At 37.5% G+C, this 17,428-nt stretch overlaps 1 protein-coding gene across 2 annotated transcripts in view; it reads right to left on the bottom strand.

Annotated features, from left to right (window-relative positions):
* Nucleotides 1-17,428, bottom strand: part of LOC136028700 (uncharacterized) — a 33,554-nt gene that overhangs the window by 3,813 nt on the left and 12,313 nt on the right. For both annotated transcript variants that reach the window (XM_065706535.1, XM_065706546.1), the window contains exons 3-4: nt 16,734-16,874; nt 752-856 (exon numbers count right to left, since the gene is read on the bottom strand). In XM_065706535.1, coding sequence (XP_065562607.1) covers nt 752-856; nt 16,734-16,874 — 246 coding nt within the window. The remainder of the gene's footprint in view (nt 1-751; nt 857-16,733; nt 16,875-17,428) is intronic.

Here is a 17,428-nt window from a genome sequence, read left to right as displayed (position 1 = left end):
TTCGATATGACACTGCCTATGACAAAAAATAGGAGAAATTCACTATTCAGTTTGGCTGTTCAATAACTATAGTTCTTTCAATATAATCGGAAAACCCAGATTTCTTTCTATTTTCATTGATATTTTTCAAATACTTATTTTATTTTATAGTTGAATTAAAAATCAAACAAACTGAATAATGTCCTTGAGCAAACAGTCTGAATTTATTTAGTGAATAGAACATACTATTTCAAGCCAGGCCATATAATAAACAAGATTCATAGGTAGAGAGGCATCGTTACCAGAAATAGGTATATAATTTGAATGAGTACCTCAGTCTTCTAATCGTTACTAAAAAAAAAGTATCTAATCCTTTCTCTGTCTTAAGACTGAAGATGATTAAAATACATTGCTTTATGTAAAAGAAAAAAAAGACTGCAGTATTTAAGACGAATGCACTGAAAATGTCTATAGACTAAATTCCTATATTTGCCTATGTAGATTTTATTAGGGGGGGGGGATTAGAGAAATGTTTCAGTGAGTATTTTTAGGCTATTCTTTTCTTCTATCTTTGCTGGGATGTTAAAAGCAAAAGACAGTGAACAAATAAAACAAAAAGTAACAAATTGGTTGCAGAAAGAATTTATCATTCGAATTTCCAATGCAGAATTGGAATCAATTATTTGTCATAAGGCTTCCATTATTAGATATTTTACACAGAGACAAATAGGTATATGAAGACAGAGACAGTGATGTAAAAAAAAAATCATACCTCCAAGTGCAAAATTATAAGCAATAACCGATAACTTCTTAAGTCGAATACTTTCTTTCGATACCATATTGTACGCTTCTTTAGGGTAAAGTAAAGCAGCAACAGCTAGAAAAAAAACAAATGAAGTGAGTTTTCTATTCATTATACAGTAATTACAAGCAAGGGACTGAGTTTACCCGTAGCTCAGAGTTTATTGGATTGCAGAAGCAACACTCATTGTTTTGTCTTTTTTTTCTTTTCTTTTTTTTTGTCTGTGAGTTATATATTCATTAAAATATAGTAATTACAAATAAGGGAGTGAATTTACCCGTAGCTCTGTTTATTGTGTTGCAGAAGCAACACTTATGGTTTTGTCTTTTTTTTCATTTTTTGTCTTTGAGTTGTGTATTCATTAATATACAGTAATTACAAACAAGGGAGTAAATTTACCCGTAGCTCACAGTTTATTGTGTTGCATGAGCAACACTTATAATTTTGTCTTCTTTTTTTTTTACGCTGCCAATTTCAGTTCACATGCAAGAAAGTGGTTTGTGTCCTGCCTTAGCGGTTTTCGTAAAAAATATGAAACTCCCGAAAGATTAACGGAAATTTTGAAAAGCTGCGCTTGATTCTTAAACAGGGGCAGAAAAGATGGCTTTAACTTGTCCTTAAAACAGAGCCTATTGTGTAAGACCTGGAGTTGTTTCTCCAGCTTCCTTTTAATTGCACCATATTCCAGCTTACGAGTGGGAAGCTCCGTTTTAACACGCAAGTCTTTTACAGCCGCATTGCTTTTTCTTTGATTGAGGGGAGGGGGATATATTTCCATTTGAATATTTGAAATAATGAATTTTTTACGGTTAGGACTTTTTTTTAAATTAAGAAAAGTCGTTTGTTTCAAAAATATCCTTTAGTTACTTTCCATATTCATATCCTTTACTATCTTTTGCTGGTTCTACTAAAGCTGAATTAAAATAACAACGCCACACATATCATTAATTTAATTTATTTCTCACCCGTCAACGAAACAAAAGAGGGTTTGTAGCCCTAATGACAGAAAGAGAAAATAAACAATCAATGAAAAGAGAGATTACAATCAATAAACACAAACATAACTACATACTATACGAAGAGGGAAGACAAGTGGTGGTCTTCCCTCACTGGTGGACCACTGGTATGTACTCATGGCAAGAGACCCGGCCACCTACCAGAGCAAAGTCTGATTGACACTGAATAGAAAATAGAAACTATGAATAGAAAAGTTCCACACGCAGAATCAACTCAAACTCTGAGTTGCACTAACAAAAAGTATGAAATGACTCAACAGTGGGGTCGTATAATACTAATCATATCAAATTAGAACAGCCAAAATAGAAACTAAAACTAACTAAAATATCGAAGAATAAAATATCTTGGAATGAAGTCACTAATAATGATTTTCTCTGAAGCATAATGAAAAATTTTTCATACTTGTGTATTCAGAAATTTTGAGGAACCATTAAGAGGAGTTACCGGTACCCCAGTGTGCTAGGGCTTGTTTATTTGTGTTACCCCCAAATTATTGGTTTTTCATATGCATGATGGAAATAAAATTCATTTCCGTCACTGTGTAAATAAAAATCGGTCATCTTCAGGCGCGAGAGGCTACTTGTTAAGCGACATTTAAGGATAGGAAATCTTTAACGTATCTTCACGCAAGGAGTTACGCAGCGATAAAAAACTATGATGCAATTTCTTCATTGCAATCTTGGTGATAGACACTAATCCGAATTATCCTTACCATGAAATTCATCAGGCGCAAATAGCAGGATATATGCTATGAGGCAAAGTAATAAACAGTAGCTTGTACATGCTTATTTTAAATAACAATATACGGCAGATTAGATGTAATGTTCTGGAGCAAAGTAACACACCATTAGCTTCAAAAAATGGTGCATTTAAAAATAAAAACATTGATTGTGTGCCAGGTAATAGAGAATAAAGATGGTTTTAAACTGAAACAGCGATTTTGAGATAGTTTTCAAGGAACGAGCAAAAAGAATCTTTCGAAGATAAGGCTATTTTAAAAGTTCCAAGAAATTGACAATTACATTGTTCCATTCATATAAAAAAAAGTAAAATTGAAGTTTTCTTCGGTAGTTTTTTGGTAGGCAAAGCCGAAAAAGATTATTGCAGCACTTTACGTTGTCCAGACAATGATAATCCAGTTATTTTAATGCTTAAAATTAAACAGTTTTGAGGAACTCCCTAAATATTCCGTGTATAATCACGAATCGAGGAATAAATCAAGAGGTCAATATGAAAAAATTTAGGGGAGGACGATGGGTTTTTGGAGAGGTACGAATCCGGGCGGCCCATTTTGTAACCTCCAATACTATATATTCAACATCTTCGTAAGGTGGGTATTTCAATAAGATGTAACACGTTCACCACAGGTCAAATTTGGTCTCAACTTATTTTGAATTTCGACGTCTATATAGAATTATTAGCCACAGTAGCATCCACAGCACATTCCCTGAATGACCATGTGTCAAAATGTATATGTATGAAGGTGTTTTATCTATGAAGGTGGGGGCAGGTTCGATTGAGATTCAAAAACACTGCAAGATTTGTTTTCGACAAGGTGCAATATATCCACAATTTTGTCGAAAACACAGTGCAGTATGAAGTTCTCACTTCGTAATATTGGTCTCAAGAGATTAGTCAGTAAGCACAAAAACAATTAAGTGGTGAAAATAAAATAAAAATATTGTGAGATGTTTGCGTACGGTATTATATTTTATTCAGATTTCGATACTGGAATATTAGCCTCGGATTTTTAGCCAGCAAACTCATAAATTTTCAAATAGCAACTTGGGTGGAAACCGAAACCATTTGTGAAATATGTACTTACAATCTGTTGTTATTGCAGAGATAGCCTCAGATTTAACATTAACGACCTCAAAGTTCCTGAAGTACCAGCTAAGGTTAAAATAAAAACCCAGCTTGTGGAATTTAACTGCATTTGATTTGAGACTTCTATTTAGCCATAGTATGTGGAAGGTTGCCCAATCGGGCTCGGCCCTGAAAAAGGGCATTGCAGCTTTTAGTTGCGACTGAATGGGCCATCCCCTTAGTATCCGCTGCCTCCTCAATGAGTGCTATTTTATTTCAGCTATTCTAATTTGCAGGAATATAATTCTGTGTGTGGAAAGGCCAAAGTACTGTTATATTACGGTAAAGATAACCCGAGAGCATAGTAGGGGACACTGTCTGTCCTTAGCCCCTCTTTCAGTCGTCTTCTATCCCTTAAAGTCTAGTTCTTCTGGACAAGCTTATCGAGGATGAACTACACGCTCATGAAAGCACTTACTCCGTGTTTTGAAAATATTGGTGTTGGGGTTTCACGCCTGTTTCTTTTTTTTAGACAAATGACCTGTTTTTGTTTCCGTAACTGCAATTGCTTAGATTTGCCTATAGTACTATTTTCAATGATAAGTTAAAGTCTCGTTTCTAAGCTACAGTTGTTTTGCAATAAGTAAGCTTGCAAGCTAAATTCTATTTTGGTCTTCTTGTTCTGGGCCATTGAAAGATAATATTATTCAAAAGAAGCCAAGTATTTGAACTTCAAGGATTGGTCAGGATCAATCTAAGGTCCACCCCAACAGTAAGTGCTTTTGTACAGAAGTGGTGTTTTGTTTTTTAGTCTACACTGAGACCCCGTTTAGAGACTCTATTTTTTCAGGGTTGATATATATTTGTGCTTTTTCAAGTGACCTTTGAAAGAATTAAAGTAAGCTATTTTCTACAGCCGTATGAGATTATCTTTTCAGGAACCCAGGCAGGGTAGGAAAAGAGTTCACGAGAAATATCGTCACTAGTATATCGACAGGGGGGGGGGGGGTATTTACCCGCCAAAGAGATAGCTAGAGATATTAGTGGTGACCCAGGTTGGGTGCACCCTTTGCCTAGATTTTGGCCGGTTTAATCGTTCGATCACGTTACCATACCCTGGAGCAGGGTATACCGTAAAAGGGTACTAACATACTCCATAGATACGGTATATTTACGGTTACGGTAGAAGTGATAACCGCAAGTATTCCATTACAATATTTGGTGCCAGCGAAACTTCTCCCTCCAATATGTGGTGCAGCACCAATTTCGCGCCAATATCCGGTAGTAGCCAAGGTTACCATTCCAGTAATTGGTAAAAGAAGCACTGCTGCTACCATCTTTTTCCTATACACTCGGATTTGACATTTTAACTTCGTCAATTTGAGCAACGTCATTGTTTTTGGAACTAGGGTCTGATACTGAAAATACTGGAACTGTTCTGAGATTAAAGACCCTGATAATATTTCTATTACAATAATCAAGTTCATGCCCTTTTCCATTATTCCTTTCTTGGCGAAACTTACTAACCTCTCCTTTCATCAAGGTGTTTTACCGAATATCCTCGAGCATGCTCAAGCAATCATAATATATAAAATGATACAGATAAGTAGGGCTACAAAATGATCAAGATAACTAGCGCCCAATATTACTGGAAGTCGACGATGGTGTTCCCCAAGGGCCGGACTGTTTCTACGTTATGTAAATGGTTGTGACTAAAAAAGTATTTGAAAAAGCCGTGTTTTCTCGTTTTTATAATTTTCTAACTCCTGAAGACTTATTTATAATTTTACATTTGGTTTTTGAATAAATCAAACAACTGAGTGTACATTTGCATTTCTATTGAACGTTCTGTGGACGCCGGATGACAGATTGCCAAAGATTGTCCTTGTCGACCAGCCATTTAGGGCCGTGATTCCCAATGTGGGGCGCATGCCCCATCGGTGGGGCATGTCAATATTTGGGTGGATCATGGGCAGGACGTGCACTCTTCAGCTGACTACACTTAGAGGGAGTAGTGGTAACTTCGCTGTTAGGATAAATCTTTTACTAATCTGTCCAAATCCAGTGTCTCTTTTTTTCAACGACCATGATCCTGAGTCTGTCAAATAAAATTTCTGAGTCTGTCATTTCCCACTGTTGACTACAGATAATCCTTCATAGGCCCTTATGCCAAGAAGAACCATTCATTACTAGCAGTGGTCACAGATAGAGTAGTAACTAGCTTCATCAGCTTTAGCACTGCAGGATAGGCAATTGGGAAGTCGGAATAAATTTTGATAGCTCGGGATAGATCCATTTTAAGAGTGTCACATTTTGAAATATACAACTTTGCCAGAGAAATTTGGGATTCTAGGTATAGTCATCAACATCGAGAATCGCTTGATAGTGATACATTACCCTTTCAATTTTTGAAGATTAGAGAAAATCAGAACTTGAAGGGTACAAGGCTGATAAAGCGTTGAGCAAAGGCATATTACGCATGAAATATCGGTCCATCCGGATTGTGAAACGATCTATCACCTCAAAGCGTCAAAATTTACTGGAGTCTAATTGAACTCGCTGACTGATGTTACGTTCACAACATCAAATCTACATAGGTGGATAAGCTTTCCGCATCTATATTTGCATGTGATAGCAGCCGATTAGTCACTCCACAACTTTTCTATTTGACATTTACCTGGGTAGGATCGTTAATTGTTCTTTTCCAGAATCATCTTTTGTTTCGTCAAAAAAATAGCGCAGTAATTAGCTGATTCTACTCCTGAAATATTGTCTTGCCGCAAGGCACGAGGATATTTTCTGATATTTTAGTAAAATATCCAAAAATATCTGGAAATTGAAAGGTAAGTTTTGACTAATAATAATATACCAACCCCTAAAAAATCCTTAATTTTAGTTTTGTGCCTAATTAAATAGCAAATGGCGCAATAGGGCTTTCGTGTGAAAAAATCTATCTTTTATTTTAATTATATAGCTAATTTGCTTGAAATTAGATGAATGAAAGAGTTAAAAGCAATTTAAACCAGGAACAGATCCACGGGGTCAGAGGGGATGACTCTTCCCCTAAGATACTTCCGGCACCATTATTCCGTTCTTTTTTTAATCTTATTTAAAATAAACTTGTCAATTTGGTGCCCACCTCGAGCAACAATGTCGCCCTTGGTCCAGTGGCCCCCGCGCCCAAGATTTTGCTCTTGATCTGTTAGAGATTTAGACACGAAACTTGATCGCACGATCAGTTTACGAATCATTTCGTCATAAAATTATAAGATAAACCTTGTTTTCAGGAAAAATTAATCGTATAATTAAACTTGCTTGCTAGTTGAAGTACTAATTCTGAGGGTAGATCTTCATTTTCAGATTCTGTTTTCTTTTTTTTTTTCTTTTTTTGGCAGATTTTTTTATTCTCTTTCTTAAGAGCCCGTCGATTTAGGGTACGGTTTCTGGGCGTCATTGATGGGGATATAATAAGGGAACTTACAACGTTAATTTAAGCTAAGGGGGGATTTTTTGAATTCCGCCTGTCCCCTCCCCGCTCAAAAAATCCTTAATTTTAGTTTTGTGACGTGTGAATAAATCTATCTATTTATTTTATAAATAGATAATGACCGTATCAATGTCTATCTCATCGTATATTATTTCGTCTACCATCACTACAGCTTATTTGACAAAAGTACATTTCTTGGCACCCGTCTGCAAAACATAAGTGATCGCCTGCTACAAAACATGTGAAAAATTTAGGTCTGCGAAACGCCCAACGTTCCCGGTTGGGATCACTTTTGGTTAACTGACGCTGCATCCTCTATTTTTAGACATTTTGGTGCAATTTTTTCATAGATTCGAAGAGTGATGATTATAGAACAACAAAACGCTAAAACAAGAGGTTTCAGCCTCTTGCCTTCCCTGGTATTTCATTAGAAACAGAGAGCTTTCAAAAACTTACTTTTTCCCGTAGTTCAAAAAAAATCCAGAGAACCAAACTAAAACAAATTCAGGTCCGAAAAATTTTAAGAACTTCTATGATTCTTATGACAGTTTAAGGGACGCTTAAAATTTGCCCTAGCTGCTACCACGTTAGTCATAAGAAAAATTAAAGTAAGGTGTTCCCAGATGGGAACGTTGGGCGCTAATGGGTTAAGTTAGAAATTACTAAAGCACGTGTAAAAACAGCATTTTGACCGTGTTTCGGCAAAACGCCCTAAATTGAAACAAGAAAGAACATCCAAGACCTTCCATTTCTGAAGTGAAAAATATTATGATAAGAAAACGCTCCATCTCTACTTAGGGCATTTTTTTGAGAATATTTTTCTTATTTTTCACCGCTTAACGGGGAATTTTACAAAGACAAAAAGTGACCTCACTGGTTCTAACGAGAGGAACACTCAGAACTGATCAAATAGGACTTGATTGAGCACTGGAGGTCAATATACTGATCAGACAGAATTAATGAAACCCTATAAATTCGTTTAGAAAAAAAGCTAACTCAGAAAAAAATTTTTGACTAGACACAGTCGATTTACTGTCGACGAGTTGAGAAAAATATCAATTATTTTGGGTTGCCTACCTTCACTAGCACTTTTTTAAAGGGTTTTCTTTCAAGAAAAAAAATTTCTTTCAGATGCCTCAAGTCTGTCGTTTCCCTCAGTTCCGGATGCTCATTAAAATTCAAGGACTTTGACGATAACTTCAAGTTTGCCGTTACCCGTTGCCTCTAGTTTTCACGCAGATTCGACTACGGAGACACTGCCTACCAACTTCGCCAAGGATAACGAGCTGTCACCACCGACATTTTCCCACGATTCAGACACAGACACTGAAATGAAACATTCTGATCAGCTGCAAGAAGAATAGAGAGATGATGCAAGAACCAAGATGCTGCAGATGGAGACGACACACCCAAGTAGCAGTATATCCTCCTGGCTTGACACCAACATCACGCCCTCCTCTGACTTCGATTTCACAGTGATACTAAAAGAAACAAACCAACTAGCATCTGGAAATATTGCGTTTTTCTTAACGAAAGATGGAAGCCAAAGAACCAGGCAGAAGTTCCGACTTCAATACAAAGACGAAAGGGAGGGGGTTTTAAGTTACTCGTCAACTTAACATTGAGCTTCTTGCCCGGTTTCCGGGAAAGAACACGAGGGACTTTGGTGTAGTGTTTGTCATATGTTGTGGAGATGAGAATCTACAATAGCGGTTGAGGGTGGTTGTCTGTGTTTGGGGGTGTGGGTGGTGGGCGAAAAATGGGTCGGCTCGTCTTGAAACCACTGAAGGATTGCTCAAATTTGACACGTAAAGATGGTGCACTTACACAACATGCCACAGTATCATACACAAGTCACAGTATCATGTGAATGACCAGTGTAGAGCTACAGCGCTTTTAGCTTCGTTCAAGCAAGACCATCAAGATATCAGGAATGCCTTGGACTCTGAAAGAATGAAATAAATACACCAGAACCGTGAACTATTTACAAGCATTGTGGAAACAACTAAACTTTGCAGGGTACAGAATATACCCCTTCGTGGCCACCGGGACGATGGTAAGCTCGATAGTCAGGTCCCTAATGTAGTCGCAGCAGAAAACGATCTTAATTTCCGTCGCTTACTTCGGTATCACGTTAACGGGGGCAATTCCCTGCTTCAAAGGCTTTTAGATACTGCTTCTGGAAATGCAAAATACACTAGTAAGCAGATACAAAATGAACTAATCAGGACGATTGGAGAACTTGTAAGGTCCAAAGCAGTCAGAAAAGTGAAAACAGCAAGTGTTTGGTGTCTCATTGCTGACGAATCCACCGATAGACAAACAAAAAAACTCAAGGTAGTTGTGTGTCGTTATGTTTACAGATCGGAAAAGGGTTACGTAATCCAAGAAGATCTTGCTGTCGTAGTCGACGCCTTTCAAACCTTATCGGAGCTCGCTGAAGATGAAAAGGCCAACACCAGCCGAAAGTTTTAAAAAAGGCTAGACGGCAAAAGCCTCGGTAGGCTACTTTTAAGTGAAGTCACCAAATCCGACTTACGCATGACAAAGTGTGTCGGCCAAAGTTATGACAAAGCCGCTAGCATATCCAGCTTTGGTAAATGGGGCGGCTGGCGAAATAAAGCGCAGTTACCAGCTTGCAGATTATTTTCATTTTGTAAGCCATGCCACTTCATGCTCGAAGATGATTTCTGGACCACATCTAAGGAATGTGCAAGATGTCGTACGGGAAACTTTCTCTCATTTCACCTCGAGTGCCAAACGACAAGGCTTAAGAAGAAACATCTAGTGTCAGACAACGGTAGAGCTGAGACCCTCATTGACCTTTGTACCAAGATTTGTAGAGAAGCATGAGGCAATTAGTCGGTTCTAGGATTCTTTCTCGTCTATTATATCCGCTCTGGAGGAGACGGAGGGCTGAGTGGACCGAGAGGCCAGCAGTAAAACACATCTACTATGTTCTTGCATAGAGAAATTAGACACGTTGATCGGAATGATCTGCTTGAATTCGTTTCCTTCTCTAATGAAATCATTGGCCGAGTCACTTTAACAAAAGAACGGTGGTCTTGTGAGAGCTTTAGCACTCATAAGCGGCGTCAAGACAACATTAGAGGCAATGCGAGCCCGTGCAGAAATCGAGTTCCAGTCTCTCTATACGGAAGTCGAGAACATGGCAAAAAAAATTGATGTTGCCATAAAACTCGTCCAACCACGCATAGCCTCGCGCTCTGTATACCAAACGGGAGTAAAAAATCTGGATCCAGAAAGCCACTACAAGATGACGGCATTCATCCCAGCCCTGGATGGCATTCTCCTTGATTTCTCGGAAAGACACAGCTCTCATTTTGCTCATGCGGCTAAACTTTCATCACTAATTCCAACAATCGTCCATAGCAAGAATTGGGACGATCTGAAGGAAGGGTACGAGAAGTACAAGGACCTTCTAAGTAGCACATTTACTGATTTGAAAATCGGATTCAAGATTTGGAAGAGCAACTGGTCGAACGCAGCAACAGAGAGCCATTTCGGCTCTCAACAGCTGTCTGGAGCAAATTTTTCCGGACATCTTTGCATTGCTCACAATCCTTGCGACGCTTCCAGTTTCAACATGCGAGGCAGAAAGAATTTTCTCCAAGGTTGACATAGCGTATTCTGCAATCAGAAGCACAACGTCAGGAACAAACTGCCGAAAAAAAAGATGTAAATTCGTTTGACATCATAAAAGCTCGGAGACTGAATCTGATATTCTAGTAAGAAAAGGCTACTCAATTGCCAGCTGTAAGATGGATGGAACATGAAATCAAATGAATTAACGAGCATTCTACTGGCGTATGATTGTAAGAGAAAGGTATATCTAGAATGGCAATAGTAGAAAATGGAACTATTTTACATTACAATATTAATACTTTGTGATAATGTATATGAAATTATTATTTAAATATAAAATATCTGTTTGCATTAATATATTACATTTTTCTCTATCATTATTAGACTTGTATGGTTTTCGAAGAAATTAGGAACTTTAAATATATCTGGGTATTAAACCCTCTCGCGGAAGGGGTAGAGTTTATAATAAACATCATATTATAAATACTTTCCTTCTTGAAAAAAAAAATCAGCTTTTGACAGTGGGGGACACGACCCATTCCATGTCTTGGTTCTGGTTCTGATTAAAGAATACTCGAAAAAAGGAGACCTTGACACAAGTAAAAGCCAAATTTGCCTTTGCTTATCGTGGAACGTCTTCAAAACCTTTTCTAGCAGCCAAAGCAACAAGGCAGGGCCCCCACACTTCAAGTGCTCCTCATTTACTCCACAACAATCAGGCGTGCGGTTGATTTTTTAGTCTCTTTATAGAAAATGTTGGAATCTTGTAGCGGATCAAGGGGCTGCTTTGCAATTTTCTACCTCTTGCAAAAACAGTTGTATTTCCACTCTTGCAAATCAAAGGTTTCCCCATTAATTAATTTGTTTATCAAGCTCTAAATAAATAAAAAATAGAAATTGGTCTGGCCGACTCATTAAAAAAGGTTCAATGAGGCCATAGTAATTTATTCATCGATGAATCTGTTCGCGTCTGTTGTTAATACGGATTTTACTGATATAGGTAAATAGTATTGGCTTTCAAAGAGGTTTCTTTGTCGTTTAACATCAGCACCAACAGATTCACACAAACAAACTAGTCTGACGAAAGCGATATCGACACCCCCACCTATCCTTACGCTCGAATCACATTGGCGCCCTTGGCCCAGCGGGCCCCCAAAGATTTTTGTCTAGATCCGCCCCTGAATATACAAGCTTTTTAAAAATACATTTTAATTTACGCAGGGCCTGATATGACCTGAGTGGCTCTCAATGCAAAGCTATAATAATACTTCAATTTTTAATAGATTTATAGATGATTCTAACTTCAGAATATCTTAACTTCGACTTATTTTTAGAATTTCACTATTATACTATTCAGCTAGGATAGTATAATGTATTTATTCAGAGTTCAAAATGTATTTATTCAGTATCAATTCAGAGTTCAAAGTGTCAACATCTAAATTAGATATTGCATGGACATTATTAATTCAGTAAGTTTTATGTGAAGAAACTCAAAATTTCGCAATAGGGATTATAGTGACGCATAATCCCTACTATACTTATTGACCTACATAAAGGATTTTATTGCATTATAAGCTTAATGGAGCGCTAAAGGCGATTTTTTTTTTGGCCTTGATTATTTAACCCCAGACCTAAGGAGTGAGAAATGTCAATATTTATGTGTCCTGGTTGTGGTCGACTTTGTGGCAAGGGGATTACCCTGCAATACACAAAATGTCTCGAGATGTTTCACCCACAGTGTGCAGGCATTTCCCCAATTGAGCGTAAGGAAAAACCGAATTGGATTTGCTTAATCTGTTCAAATAACGATGAAGTACATGAATCTTGCATCTCTAATAATAATCCCTGTATATCCCCGATAATCAGCAGTCAAAAATCCATTCCCGCTAATACTAATTTTGTAGCTGAAAATTCATACAGTCGAAGCGTGGACCTGTCAATCCAGTCTATTTTAAGACCAAATAACCATTCCACTGAAGTAATTGCAAGTGACAATATATCTGACGTCACAAGCCAGCCAGTCAATGCATGCGATTTTGATAGGACTTTTGTGTCAGAGACAGAAATTTCGCATGTCGTAGTTAATTCGATATTATTCTTCGCTCTTGATTCGTTGAAAGCAAGAATAAGTGTTGATGAAATATCTAACGCAATGGCAGGATTCTATCGTTTAGAGGAGTTGAATGTAGCAAAAACGCTGCTCGCATGTCTGTGTCGTAAAGCTGGTAGATAGCAAGAAAGGAGAGGAAAAACAGCTGAAAAGACTACTGCCTCGGACATAATGCGTGTCATCATAGAACTTGATTCGAAACAGTCCATATGGCCTGTAATCGTCCCACGGAGCTTTAATGAATGTCCAGTATTAAACCCCGACATCAGCGTCCGGCTTGATAAACTTGTTTATGACTATTCCCGAAAGCTGGAAAAAACACTTTCTTCTATTGAGCGTATCGAATCTAATTTAAAAAAAAAATAAAGCCTGGCAATGATCTTGATCTCAATCCCCCCACTGTGCCCCACCATGAATGGCCGCCTCTCCCACTAAAGACTGTCCCATTAGAGACCATAGTGATAAAAAACCCACCCGCTCTCCTACTGAGGAATCCTGTGTGTCGCAAGAAAGAATTTGATAATACAGGGTGTGCAAATATTCGTTATGTTAAAGCGACTAAGGATAGTGTTACGGTATCGGTACCATGTCAAGATGCATCGAAGCTCAGTTGTGATCTAAAGGTTAATTTTCCTGAAAGCATAATAACTTCCAAGCCTCGGCGATTTTTTGGAATTATCAGGAGTGTGGACATTGATTTTGATGTTAGTGCCTACGCATTGGACTTTCCGGGTATAATCGAGTTTAATCGGCTAGGAAAATCGCAAACTGTAAGAGTTATTTTTCAAACAGAAGAATACCTGCATTTTTACATCACACATGGCATCAAATTCGGTTATGAGCTTTTCCGAGTGGAACGTGATCGTATTCAGCCTAGGCGTTGTTTTAAATGTCAAAGTTTTAACCATGTTCAAAATCAATGTAAATCTGAATGTTTCAAATGTGCCCGATGTAGCGGTAATCACATTTCGACTAAAGACTCCCCATGTCAAGCGCCAGTTAAATGCGCCAGTTGTGGCTCGAATGATCATCCAGTTTACAGCTTTAGGTGTCCGATTTTAAAGAAATTTTGTAAATGAATGTATTAATTCGTATTACGTCCTTTAATTCAAATGGTGTGTTAGGGAAATTTCCTGTACTTCATAGTTTTTTGAATGCAAAATTATCGTTATTATGTCTTCAGGAACACCACCTCCTTGATCATTCGTTGAATCTGCTTTCTAGTTTGTCTACTCAGCATGATATTTTTGCTGTTCCCGCTACACCGACTGGTGGACGTCCCTCCGGCGGTTTAGCTACTATTTTACCCAAGTCTCTTAATGCAACTATTCTAGCAATTGATACAAATTTTTTAGCTTGTAGTTTTTCAAACGTATTTTTAATTAATTGTTATTTTCCGACTGATTACCACGACGATATTTCTTTTGATGCGTTTACTCAATGCTGTTTTAATCTTAGTCGTTTTGTCTCTGGTTTACAGTCAAATTTGCGTACTTATATTTTACGTGATTTTAACTGTGATCCAAATATCGCAAATGAAAGGGGTACAATTTTATCTTCTTGTCTTCCTAATTTTTCTGTTTTACCGAAGTCCCAGGATTTTACTTATATTCATTGGAGTGGTAGTACAACTAATATTGATCACGTTTTTTCTTCTAACCCAAGTGATCCTTTGCCTGTGGTTACTGTAATCGAAGATTTCCCCGTTAGTGACCACATGCCGCTTCTGTTCGTTTTACCCCCTTTGGCTTCTCGTCCTTCCCCAGTTCGTTTTTCTGGTAATAAGCTTCCTTAATTTTTTGATCGGGTTGATTGGAATCCAAATTTTCGACCGCTTTACCAAGAAAGAGTTGGGACTTTAATTGATAAAGTTTGTATCCCTGATAGTTTGTATTCAATGGACAGTAATCCTTCTTTGACTATTAATTGTCTTTATTTTGAATTAATCCATTGCTTAAAGTATGGTGCTGCAGCAGTTTTTTCTACTAATAGGATAAGATTGGGCGCGCAAAAACCTTTTTGGAGCCTCAATCCTTTTTTAGTAAATTCTAATAAGGCGGCTAAACAAGCGTATTGGGAATGGCGGGCGCTTGGCAAGCCTAGAGACTCGCATCCAGTTTTTTGCTAATGAAAAAGAGAAAGGCCGAATTCCAAGCGGAGCTCCGTCGTCATAATAACCTAGTCATAGAAGAAGCTTCCTCAAGCATTGATAACGACAAGGACAAGAATCTCCTTTGGAATGTTCTCCGAGGCAATAGGCGGACTAACATGCCTGATACTAATTCCACACCATCGCTAAAAGAGTGGGAAAATTATTTTTCTAAGTTCTCAACTTTGTACGATTCTAACAGTGTTGTGTTGCAATTAGATGAAAGGTTAAAGAATTTTTCAACTGATTACAGAATTTCTGAGGATATGTTACGTGGAGCAATCAAAACGTTAAAGGCGCAGTCGGCTAAGGATCATGATGGCTTATTTGCTAATCACCTCAAACTTGCTCCTTCTTCTTTTCTTATTACTCTACTGGCATTTTTCAACCTTTTACTTACTACTGGTTTAGTACCATCGTCATTCTATATTGGCATAATTACGCCTATTCCTAAGAGCGGGAAAAAAGACTTGTCATCTTGTAGTTCCTGGAGGCCAATTACTAGGGGTTCTATGATTGGGAAAGTGTTTGAGTTGTGTTTGAAGGATCTTCTAGAAATTCTTGACACTGGTTCTAATCAAGTTGATTTAAAGAGAGGTTAGGAATGTGACCACGCCCATGAATCTTTCAGCAAAGTTATTAAAGAAGCGAGAATCTCTGGTCAACCGCTATACGCCCTCTTGATTGATATCAAAGGGACCTTTGATAACATTTCTCATGCATCTGCTCTGCTCACTTTAATCCATGCTGGATTGCCCCTAGCTATCATAGGAGTCCTTCGCTCTTGGTATTCTCGTTTAAAGATCCGTATCTGTCCGAGTTCGTCTTCATCTCAGTCCAAATTAATCAAATGGGTAGAGGAATTAGACAAGGAGGAATTATTTCTCCTTATATATTCAATTCTTGTTTAGCTACTGCCCTTAATTCTCTTTCCTGCTCTTTTGTTTCATTATCTCGAAATCTGTCTTACATTGCATATGCTGATGACATTATCCTTCTAAGCCGGTCCAAGTCTAGTCTTGTTTCTAATTTAATATTATAATGAATTGTTTAAAAGGTTTGGGCCTTTCTATCAGTTTTGAAAAATGTCAATTTTTTGTTGTAAATTGTTTAGAGGATAATGTCGGGGCGACTCTCGATTGCGGCAATGGTGTTATTTTTCAGTCGTCGCCAATAGTCACTTATTTGGGATTACCTTATGTTGCTTCGAAAAGAGATTTTAAACCAGTCCTGGTTCAGCATGTTCAGATGAAACTACGCAAGGCATTTGGTCTTTTAATTCGTTTTTGAGGTCTTTACCGTCGGGACGTCCTTGGTCTTATGTATAGCGTTGTTGCTCTGCCTCACGTATTGTTCCCGTCCCTCCTCTTCCGAAATTTCAGACCTTCTGATCTTTCGCCCATTAAAGTTTCTTATTTTAAATTTTGTAAATTTTTATTTGGTTTCCCCCTTTCTTTTAGTAACACTGAGATTGTTTTAAAGCTTAATGTGAAGGATCCTGTAGTCTGTATAAAGAAAAAATATAAAACATTAGAAGATAAGGCGAAAATTAACCTTTTGGCCACAATTTATTTCCGTTTTTTAGTAACAGCTCTGGCTCTTCATGATTTACAGGCTAAACTATTTAGCAAGTGTTTTTTTTTAAGTATTTGATCAATATTTGATAGGTTTTGATTGTAAGTGTTATCATTTGTTTTTTCTTTATATTATATTGTAGCGTACTCCTCATTTTTTGAGGGAAATAAAGAAAATAAATAAATAAATAAATTTTTCTTGCCAGAGGCTCCAATAGTTCCATAGGTTAACTTCTTTAAGATTCCACTCTTTCGAGCATTCAAAACACCAATAATACCACCAAAGGTTATGATTCCTGCACGTGCTGAGATATTTTCCTCGTCGAGTATGGAATAAAATGCCTCTGAAGAAGAGAAAAGAATGAATGAACATTAAAGAATTCTAAATACTACGAATTAAAACATTGGCCGCGGTTATTTCTCGTAACAATTGACTTGCTTGGAATACATACACACTTCATACACATAGGTTATGAGACATGTTGTCACCATTAGTCCTAAGAGATCCCTACCCACGGAAATTCGGACCTAAGAGTCGTTTTCCTTAATTTTTTACACGCTATTCTCTTAGAATGATCCTCTGATACAACACCTTCGTGGGATTGGACCTGTGTACAAAACACTTAGAGAAATAATTCGATTTCAACACCCCAAAGACCGTATATACAAAAAAAAATGCCTGAAAATAAGGAAAACACTAACAAAACTAATTACCAAACGAAAAATACTTTATCTAGAAACAAAATAACTTAATCGCATAAACTTTTCCTTCTCTCGAAGGATATAGCTATATATACACCAACTCGAGATATTGTTGTTGGGTTTCTGCTCTGAAGAATAGCAGGAAGCAGCAAATAAACCCCATCTAAGTATTTTCCCTTAAAATCAGAAATCACCG

Source organism: Artemia franciscana, chromosome 1, assembly GCF_032884065.1.
Source record: "Artemia franciscana chromosome 1, ASM3288406v1, whole genome shotgun sequence".
In the NCBI taxonomy this organism is placed as follows: Eukaryota; Metazoa; Arthropoda; class Branchiopoda; order Anostraca; family Artemiidae; genus Artemia; species Artemia franciscana.
This window is presented reverse-complemented; position numbering and strand designations above follow the sequence as displayed.